The sequence below is a fragment of the Benincasa hispida genome, chromosome 11 (genome assembly GCF_009727055.1).
Source record: "Benincasa hispida cultivar B227 chromosome 11, ASM972705v1, whole genome shotgun sequence".
NCBI classification, from domain to species: domain Eukaryota; kingdom Viridiplantae; phylum Streptophyta; class Magnoliopsida; order Cucurbitales; family Cucurbitaceae; genus Benincasa; species Benincasa hispida.
This window is the reverse complement of record NC_052359.1, coordinates 49,538,460-49,549,813: the sequence shown is the minus strand read 5'-3', so window position 1 is coordinate 49,549,813 and position 11,354 is coordinate 49,538,460. Positions and strand designations below refer to the sequence as shown.

The 11,354-nt window shown below is 33.2% G+C and overlaps 1 protein-coding gene across 1 annotated transcript; it reads left to right on the top strand.

Moving 5' to 3' along the window:
- Positions 1 to 1,686: 1,686 nt before the first annotated feature.
- On the top strand, positions 1,687 to 2,779 carry LOC120091733 (transcription repressor OFP1-like). Its single transcript, XM_039049849.1, has one exon. The coding sequence runs from the start codon at positions 1,717 to 1,719 to the stop codon at positions 2,665 to 2,667; it is 951 nt and encodes a 316-aa protein (XP_038905777.1). The 5' UTR covers positions 1,687 to 1,716; the 3' UTR covers positions 2,668 to 2,779.
- The last annotated feature ends 8,575 nt before the right edge of the window (positions 2,780 to 11,354 follow it).

Sequence of the window (11,354 nt, the reverse complement as noted above, 5' to 3'; positions counted from 1 at the left end):
ACCTAAATATTAGTGAGTAATTACAACTATTTTTATTATTTATAAATATATAATATCAAACAGACATCCTAAAATAGGTTGACAAACAAATATCTGAAAATATGAAATACAATATATTTTTATTGAATCCACTGTTTTTAAATTTTTAATTAGAATAAAATAGATAAAATAATGTATTTTAAGCGAGTATATCCGATGATAATAATCCATAGTGGTATGTATAATAATTCTTTTTTAGTTTTAAATACAATGGACAACACAATTTGGAGCTTCTAGAGATATATAAAGCATAATTACTATGCGAAAAATCTTCTACTATTTAAACCTCCCTTCAGCTACTCCATCCATGATCTACGACAAGGTAAAAGCTTTACTACAAGGTCTAACTTAATTATTATAAGTCTATCCATAATAGTTGTAATTAATTGATGAATGAAAAAATAGAAAAATAAAGAAAATTATTTACACAAAATAGTAAAATTTTAATATTTTTTAATAGAGGGTGATATAAGTCTATTAGTATGATAAAAATTTCTATAGAAATCTATTGGTAATAAATGTTGATATAAGTCTATCAGTATCTATTGATTTTTTTTTTTTTTTTTACTATTTTGATAAATAATTTGACATCTTTCTTTGTTTTTAAAAATTCTCCTTATCAATTCTCAATCTCAGTCTCTCAAATATATATCTTGCTTGAAAAACAACTATTTCTTTATTAAGAATAACCTGTGCAACTTTTCTATTCTCAAATCTCTCTTAATAAATAACAAATTCACTGTTTTCCCCCTTCATTCAACAACAATTGGCCACGTACCTCATGATCAATCAACGACACTAAAAATGAACTCCTTTCCGATTTTTCTCTTTTAATTTCGGTTTGACTTGTACAAAAAAAAAAAAAAAGGGTATTTACATGTAATATATAATAAATGGTTAATGAAGAAGGAAACTAAAACTATCGACTTCCAAAACCAAGGCCATCTTGAAATCGAGTACAAACGAATCAAGTAATTTCAGAATTTCTATTTATAACAAAAAAAGCAAGGGTTGTTTCCGTCGTCGAGTTGTTTCGAAATAGTTAATACAAAACTGTGCATAAGCTTCCAAAAGAAAACAACGTCTTAGAAACTTGCATGTGAATGGTGATGTGGCACTAAGCAACTCACCTCTTATGAAAAGCACAAACACTATTAATTTTTTTAATATAAGATTTTCAACGTGGTGCATCTCTATATGGGTTTATCGTTTTTTATTGGATCTTAATTTCTTTTTATAGAATCGATTATTCTTTTCTTTTGACTTATGCACTGTGATACCATATTAGATGTAGGTAACTCATTTTAGTACGCCATGTAAAAATAATTAGCCAGCCTAAGGCTAATTGTTGGAAAATAAGTGAGGATATCGAACCAAATCCCAATTACTCAAATCCGATATTTGAATTTGAATTAAGCCTAGAACCTAATTATTGTGAATTAATAAAATAAAAAAAAGAAGGAGAAAATAAGAACGCCCGAAAGGTTAATAACAATGATTAGGGCGTAGGGGACTTTAATTTCAATTGAAGTAGGTGATTGAGCTCTCATAATCAAAGCTAAGCCAACTAACCATGTGGACCCCATATCCATTTGCCTTTATTTTAGGCCCCTCAGCCAGGAGGCTGAAGCAGAGGCAAAAATACGGTGGTGGGCGATCGAAAGAGAGAATATCTGGATGGGAAATTATAGGTTTAGGCTGTCGAATATGATGCCCAATTCATGGTTTGACAAGCTCAAAGACATGAGTATCATTAGACGAAGAAACCAAAAAAAGGAACCATGCTCCACTAATTCCCCCATTCTTCTTCACTCTCACCCTAGAAAATCCCATCATTTCCCCAGACAACCTCCTCCCAACTCTCCGCCTGAACCACCCAGAAAATCCTCCAAAGGAAAGCCCAGGCGAAGACCTTCTCCCGCCGCCGCTCGGACTTCACCCACCTTGCTCCTTACTTCTTCCCCTGGCTGTAGCTGCACCCGGACCGCGCTACAATCGGTCGCAACTGGCCCGACGCTGGAGGAGGAGGAGGAGGAGGATGGCAAAGCCGTCATTTTCGAAAAGGGACACAAAACTTCACCCAAAAAAATCAATGGCTCAGATGAAGAGTTGAAATCCCAGGTGGCGCTGATTGATCTTCCTCCAATCATTACGAGGTCGACAACGTCCTCGTCCAAACCTGACGAAACCGACGCAGCAGCAGATGGTTCCACGTGTCCGTCCGTCGCCATCTCAAAGAAGGATAAATCTTTTGCTAAGGAACCGAGGAGCAGCCCTTCGCGCCGGTTCCAGGTGAATTCTCCGGGACCCAAGCTTCGGATTATGAACTCTCCGAGAGTTTCGAGCAAGAGGTTTGGTCATGTTGGTCGCCGGAAAAGTGGGTCGGCGGCGGGGAAGAGAAGTTTGAGCGACAGCCTGGCGATCGTGAAGTCAACGAACGATCCACACAGGGATTTCCGAGAATCAATGGTGGAGATGATTGTGGAGAACAAAATCAGTGCGTCCAATGAATTGGAAGACCTTCTTGCATGCTATCTCTCTCTCAACACCGAAGAATATCACGACATAATCGTCAAAGTTTTCAAGCAAATCTGGTTCGACATGACGGACATTGGAGTTCACTATTAGTTTCTTTTCCTTTAATTTACCCAAATCAAATCGTCTTCTTCCTTTTTCCTCTTTCCTTTCTAAATCAAAATATATAACTTTAATTTAAAAAAGACCCAATAAATTGGCTTCAGCGTTTAATTTCTTGGTCCAAATTCCAAAATAATGTCTTTATTTTCTGATATCCACATGCTTCTACTCAACTTATATTAATATATATATATATATATATATATATATATATTATATATATATATAATATATATATATATATTAATATATATATTATATATATATATATTATATATTTCACTTCACTTTGTATGGATCTTAATTATTCTATGGGTCACCTAAAGTGATGAACTTTCGCACACTAATGATTGACATGACTTTTTTCATCGAATATTTATTTCTTCATCCAAACCGTTGTTATAACTAAAATGATCATTATGTAGAAGAAGGATTTCCTAACAAGATTGAAAAATAAAAGGTTACAACACTAGACTTTCAACTATTTAGTATATGAATTCCAAACTATTTTTAATTCACCAAAATCATGTGATTATTGGTTTATTATTTTAATAAAACTAATATTTTAGTGTCATCTATATTATACCTAAGTATCATGTTCCTCTTCTTTTACACACATCATAAAATATATTTTTTAATAATTTCTTTTAATGGAAATGAATTATGACATGATAATTCATAATAGGTTGCAGCCCACGCTGTAGCTAAGCTCTTTCCTTTTAATATTTGCTTAAACTTGTATAGAAGAAACCAGAAAGATATGTTTAAATTGTTGTCGTTTTCAAGAAAATGGAAATCAGCTAGCAAGACTATATTATTCAGTTTTCCATTTTTCAAACTCTGAAATAAATTGTTAAAATTTCAAAAAAGAATCATACTGTTGATACTGTGTATGTATTGCATGAAACTTAGAGTGATTAAACAATATGTTTAAATTTGTAGTAGTAAGGTACAGGTACTTTTTGATGATGAAATTGGGGGGGTTTAATAATGGAGGAAAAACATATATAGCGAAATACAGAGGATGGATCCCCATGTCAAATGGCGGGTTGGCCCACCGTTTTAAAGCCAAGAAAATCATCGGCCGTTCATTATTATTATTATTATTTTGTATCCAAAAGAAGATTTCCTTTGCTGCTCGAAGTTAAAGGGTCTGTCCAGGTACCATATATCATGCATGGGGTACTTTTAAAGTTTATTATTGAATGAACAAATACATGTCCATCTGCATCTTCTTTTTTTTTTTTTTTTTTTTCCACTCACTCTCAACCACACAGAGCTTAATGACCCAGAAAAGTATTTTAGACAACAATTTGAATTTTGAGATAGTTAAGTAAATGAAAATTGAATTTATATTGAAAAGAAGTGTGAAGAAACTTTCCATTTAGAAATAATTTATGGGCGGAATGAGAGCCTGAAAAAGCATTGCGGAACCCAATGTGTGAAGAAAAAGAGAAAAGGGAAGGAAACAGAAGTTGGGAAGTTTTTATTTGGAAAAAGGTTGGTTGGAATTGTTAGAAAGCAATTTCTTCCCCTTTATGTTATGTCTGCCAGTCTCTGTCAACGCGAAAATTCCATTTTTTTAATATATAAATAAAGATTAGAAATGGAAATGTATGTGCTCTTTTCATTATTATATTTGTTGGGGCATGCCATTGCCAACCAATACGGTCACGTCACGTAAATATCAAGAGTGACAAATGAAAATAACATATTTTTATTCTCTCTCTTTTATCATTTTCATTTTCATTTTCTTTTTTACAATGGTGTATAGGGTGTTCAAAAAATCCGATAACATGAAAAAATCGATCAACTCAACCTAATCCGTACGATTTGGGTTGAGTTATCAACTCATTTGGATTGGATTGGATTGAATTCAAATAAATGAAAATTTTATAGGTTGTGTTAGTTCATGGGTTCATCTACTATAATCTAAACCAAATCTAACCAACCCGAATTTATTATTAACTTTAAAATATATTTTTTTATTACATATAACACAATTATTTATACATATATTGATTTTAACGTTTTTTTAATTCCAATATGTTTTTAATAATTTATTCTTCAACAACTCTTAAAATAATTTCTTTGCACTTTAGAAAAAAAAATTCACTAAATAAATTGAAATTGAGTTGTTACTCTTAATTCAATATATAAAAATAATTAAATAAGATTTTTACATATTTACTTTGTGTTCTTTTTAGAACAAAATTTTAAACAAATGACCTAATTAACCCGAATTAACCAAACCCAAATATTTTATGGTTGGGTTGGGTTGTGTTCATTTTTTAATAAGGGTTATTTGGATGGAAGAAATTTATATTCCGAACAATTGAGTTGGGTCTAAAAAGTATTTTGACCCAACCCATGAACATCATGGTGTGCATAGATGTTTTTTTTTATTTCTTACATGTGAGATTTCTTTTTTCCTTTTTAATTGTTGTTGTGATTTTCTCTCACATAATTTTTGTTCTTCTCTCATCTAGATCCTGTGTGAATCGTATTTTGTTATTCTTTCAATCCGGCATGATTTTTTATTCGACTTGCCCTTTCTTTTTCTCTCAATTCCTTGTGATTTTGTTCTCTCTGTCGATCATCTCTATTTTTCATAGTGTAATTTTAAAATTTAAATATAAAACTAGGAGAACAAAAAGGAAGAAAAAATAATAAGATTCACACATGTACCTGAAACCAAAGAATAATGTTATAACAATATGTTTGGTATATAAATCATATTTAGGAGATAGCAAAACTTCATTTTTTTGTATTCACTTTCTCAAATTTAGTATATTTAACAATGATCAATGTGTATTTAGTATATTATTTTGAAGTAAAGCATGTGTGTTTCACTTAAAATGTGGTAGATTAGCAGTATATCTTACAATAGTTAACATTTCAAGTGTGTCAGCAATATATTAAATATTAATCAACATTCAATTAGTAATTTATTTTAAAATAAAACCCGTGTATTTCATTTTATAAATATGATATTCCAAGTGTGTCAGTTCTAAACGTATGTGCTTTTACCCTTTTTCTTCCCATGTATATATTGTTTCAAACTTCAAATTTCATATTAAAAGCAATAAATAAAAATTTCTAATTCAATTATAAATTTCTAAATTTCAAATCTTTCAAATTCTCCAAATTCTCCAAATCCGCAATTATCAAATCTCTCATCAAACTACGTCAAATAATTATTTGATCAATTATCCAATTACGACTCCAAACATCAAATAGAAATTGCATGATAAACATATAGCAATTGTAAAGTACTAAGTACCAAATAGCAATTAGATAGCAATCAAATAGCAATCGGTATCACTGATTACTATTTGATTATTGTAGTCAGATAACAATTAGGTAACAATTAGTATCATTGACAATTTGACAATCATTTCATACAACTATATGTATCATTGATAACCAGTATTAGATATTAATCAGACAACAATCAGATAGCAATTGATATCATTGACAATAAAAAAAACATTCAATATTAAATAGCAACCAAATAACCATTAGATAGTAAATCAATATAAGATAACAATTAGTATCAAATAGCAATCAAACATTAATCCGACAATAATTAGTATCATTGACAATTAGTATATCATATAGTAATCAGATAACAATCATATAACAATAAATATCAAATGAAAATCAGATAGCAATTACATAACAATTGTTGGATTAAGGAAGCATGCAGTGGAAGAAAAACAGGATCATTAAGCATTCTAATTCATTAATTTTGGCTTCAAACTCAGCATGCTCATAAACTAAAAACAGAGTTTCAACACTAACCTTTGAAGTACCTCTTGAATCACGAATTCCAGCTACAATCCTCCCTTCCGTTGGATGTGAACCACCACAAGGTATTCCCTACTATTCTCTTACTGCTTTAGACTGAGTTGTGGGACTCAAAATAAGCTTGAATAAGGGAAATGGAGGATAAAGATTTTCTGGTTTTTAGTAGAATAAAGGCTTTCTTCAAACAGATTTTTTAACAAAAATCTCTTCAATGCATCACCCATTTCCACTTCAAATCTGGAGTTTATATTGCATGACATTCAACCAACAAACCTTCTGCATGAATTCCAGATTAAGCTTGAGAATTTGAGCTGTAAGAATAGTGGAACCATGAATGAGCTGCTAGGATGAAGAAGTGGGAAATTCTCACTTTTCAATTTTTCTAATTTTTCAATTTTTATTTCAATTTTGAAACTTTTCCAAAATCAAAATTAAAATTAAAAATTAACTTTTCAATTTTAATTCTTTAATTAAAGTTGATTTTTTTATTAATTTTACAAAAACTAATTCAATAATTAAATTTTTCAATAAAATTAATAATTAATAATTAAATAAACAATTTAATTAATTTAATATCAAATATGAAATTAATTAATCATCAACTCCACTATCATGAATCCCTATTCATGAATTTAATATTTAAATATTAACTAATTCTCTAATTTTGTTTAATTCCAAAATTAAATGTGTAATTATATCACATATACTCTTAATTCGTATTTAAACGATTTAAATCAACTTATCACGCTATTCTAAGGCTAATTCATTTGTGAACTAGTAGAGAGACCTAGTGGACCTATAGATCATGGGTTCCAACGATCCAAGATTAATTGGCTAAACTCTTTACACTGAATTAACCCCCATTAGTTAACTACCGGGTCATTCCACTAAAGTCCGTAGTCGCATTCCCCTCACTGTAGATATATTATGTCCACTTGATATAACCATGATTAGTAAGTTAATCATTCACAAGTTGTTTGTAATAACGGCTGGATCAAATGGTTGTTTTACCCCAGAGATTACCTCTTGTTCCGTAAGTCTCACTGATTCTCTAATGAACAATTGATTTATGATCCGATCATCAAACCGAGTCCCTTTCGAGCCAATGAGAAGGTGGGGTCCCTTGTTCAAGACTTGGAGTCAGCACTTACGGGAACAACCTCTCTACTATCCCTGAAAGTGGGTATGAGTGAATTCCATCTTGCATCCTATGTCCCCAGCTATCTACCCATTCTTACACCTGAAATGGTAGACTTATTGAGCCGACGCTGTTGAGCCAACTCTCACCTATGCAAATCTAAGGATAATCTCGAATAAACAGAAGTTCATAGTTAGCTCAGGATTAAGGTCAAGTTACCTAGGTCATCGTCTTGAAATAGTCGGTCTTAAATAGTAAACAACGTTATAAAGTAAGAGTGGCTTATTTCTTGGTCCAATCTTATGCAAACTCATTGCACATGACGCCCCCACTCCTCATGTCACTACATGTACGAATCAGGATCACCTCATCTGTAGCACTTTACAACTTCTTGTAACAACTAAAAAGTGCCACATCCAATAGTGTTACCATAATAAGGCACCCAACTTTATTCATATACTATAGATCATTTTAGACTATTTACTCGAACCTGATCCACTCTTGTGTCTCCACGTAAAGTTCAAGTACTCATGTAATAGTCAAGGATCTTTTAGTTTATTGGATTTATTTCTAAAACGAAATTAACAATTCATATATTCAATACAACTTTATCGATAAACTTCAATAACAATTTTATTGATTTACAGAATGAGTTTATTGTTTACAAACTACGAGTTTTAGGACATAAAATCTAACAACAATCACATAGAAATCAGATAGCAATCAAATTCTAGGCAAAAGTTAATGAATCGTGGCCGTATGGGTGGAATTTTCCATGTTTGTAAAAAGGCATAAACTAAGGACACGCTCTAAATTTTCAATTTATTTATTTTTATTAAAGTTGCAATTGCCCTATTTTCTTCTCTTGCTTTTCCATTTTTAACTTTTAAGTTGGGTGCTTGTTTATTAAAAAAATAATAATAAATAATTATGAGACGGATCATTAATTAAATAGGAAGGTAATGTTGTAATAAACCTTAAGGGGGCGTATGGGACAAGGAGTTAGTTATTATAGTCCTAGATTGTTATAGTTGGGTTATGATAGTTTGTGTTTAGGGTATAGATTATTTTATTTGGATTATAATAGTATCTGTTTGAGGTATAAAATATTTTAGTTTGAGAAGGAAATAATAAATATTGTAGCAAAGAACTAAAAAATGATAAATGTAAAATAGTAAAAACAGTAGCAAATTGGGGTTTCAAATAGTGTTGGTTGTAGCTAATTGAGGACTATAAAATTGTCTTTATTGTAGCAAGAGGTGGTTATTATAGTCTTAAGATACTCTTTGCCCCGAATGTCCCCTAAATCTATTATATGGTTGTAGAAGAGTGATCAGCTTTGGACCTTTGGTCTTGGATTGTGAACAAGTTAAAGGATGATGGCATCCAAAAGATCATTATTGTTATGTGGAATATTTGGAATTACAAAAACATCATCTTTAATTCTGGAGCTAGTTGTAACAACCAAACCCTCACAAGATTCTTAGGTAGAGGAAGAGAACTCAGAGATAAAGCCTTAAAAGGAAAAAAATTAACCAAGTACCTAAACTATGCCTTGGAGGAAGAAAAATTTCTAAGTGTTGGGGGCATAGTGGTTTGAAATAAAAAGTTTGGCTAAGTATCCAAACTATGCTATGAGAATAAGATTTGGATTCATAGCATAGAAGAGAATGGAAATCTTGGCTAAGTTCAACTCGTAATGAAGTTAAAGAAGTAGGTCATAGCCTAGGAGAAAAACCATAATATAGTTCATAGCATAGTTTAGGAAATCCCGAAGGTACCATGTTGGATGCATGGTAGGTGCATCCTAAAGGTGACTTTGGATAGTTTTGGATGCATGAGGGATGTTGGAGACTATGCTACGAGTATAGAGAACTATGCTTTGAATTTAGAGTTGGCCTGGAAATGAAGGATAACAAATTGACTAAGTGAGGGAGACAAGGTAAAACGCTTAGTCCAAGGAAGAAGGAAGAGTTTGGACTAAGTACTAAGTATGTTAGAAGTAAGGGCTTAACTTGGGATCAGTTACCCTAAAGTTGGAAGCATAAAGGAAAGTGTAGACGCCTTGGATGCATGCTTGGACAAAATAAGCCCATTTGGACCATGTTAGGGCAAGAGGAGCTATCTTGGGATTTCTAGGGTTAGATGTATGCATGGGGGAAGAAATGGCTAAATATTGAACAACCATGTGTGGAATTATGCACCACCAAGAGAGAAGATTAGGTTGAACGCATAGAGGATGGGTGATGAACACATAGGGTATTCGGGTTGAGAATTTGGCTAAGTTTTGGATAACATAGTACACTACAATTGGAGGAAACCCTAAAAAATGGGGTGTTGGACGCATTGTTGGAGTGTTTAGCACATAGAGGGCCATGTGGACACATACTTTGAGGTGAAGGGAGATAACGAGAACACATGGCTATGCGTTAAGCTCCAAGAGAAAGCTATGCTTTGAGGAAGTAGATAAAAACTAAGGAAGAATGAAGTGAAGGAGAGTTGGACGCATAGGGTAAAGATTGGAGGCATAAAGGACCTTGTGGATTCCAATTGGTCTATGTGGGGCAAGATGGAAGCACGAGACAACCCCTTGGGATATGAGTTACACCAAGGAAGCTCATTGTCCTAGTTGGACGCATACCTAGGGAAGAAAAAGTAGGTTGGACGCATATCCTTACCATGGGCCAAATAAGGAAGCTATAATACGAGAGGGAGAAAAGTTGGTAGCATACTTAGGAAACCATACGCCCAAAACTAGAGGACCATGTGATGGAAACACTGTATGGATGCATAGAAGTTTAAGTTGGACGCATATAGGAGGTTGATGAAGCAACCAATTGAAGTTGGACACATATAGGAGGTTGATGAAGCAACCATGTGCCCAACATAACTACCATGTGTTGACTTGAGCAAACTTAGGGAACAAGGTCGGATTGACAGCAAAATGGGGTACGTGGCTCAAACAAATGAAGTCTTGAACGAGCTAAGCTTGAGGTGGGCACATGAGAAGACATGCAAAAGGTTGGAATGCCACCTCAGAAGAGCTATGTGTTGGCCTGAGTAAGGTGAAGACACTTAAGCTTGCATGCAAGTAGGAGGTGTTAAAGATCCTTGGGCTGGCCTTTGCTTGGTGTCGACGCTTAGAATTTGCATGAAATAGAGGTGTCATGCGCTGGAGAATTGGAGTTGGTGACAAGGTTGGTTTGAGTTTTCTATAAATATCCCAAGGAATCATCTCTCACCGCACAACCAAAAGTTCTTTCAAAAGGAGACTCAAAAGGGGAGAGTTTGAGAGAATGGTTTCGAGAAAGGTTCAGGCGTTGAGGTGAAGTAGCCTAGGTGTTAGAAACGTTGGGATCATCATCCAGGCGTTTAAGGAGGATCCTTGGGCGTTGGGAAGTTCAACCAGGCACCCAGCTGGTGTTGGGGAAGTTCAACCTTGTGTCTAATTGTTATCCATAAGTGTTTAAGGGCCTAATTCTTGTTCATTGGAGTTGGTAAGTTAAGTTCAGGGCCAATAAGGTATGCTAAGGTTACTCTAGCCCTAAACATGAGTTTATAAGTTAAAATTGGGCTAGTGTAAGCCCGAGATTCTAGAAGGAGATAAAAAACGAGAAAAGGCTTGAGAAAGAGGGGGAAACACTACTGACAAACTGTGAGTGGCATGTTTTTCAAAATGATTAACATTTTCATATATTAAGCCTAATATATGTTTTACTTAAAAGTTTTC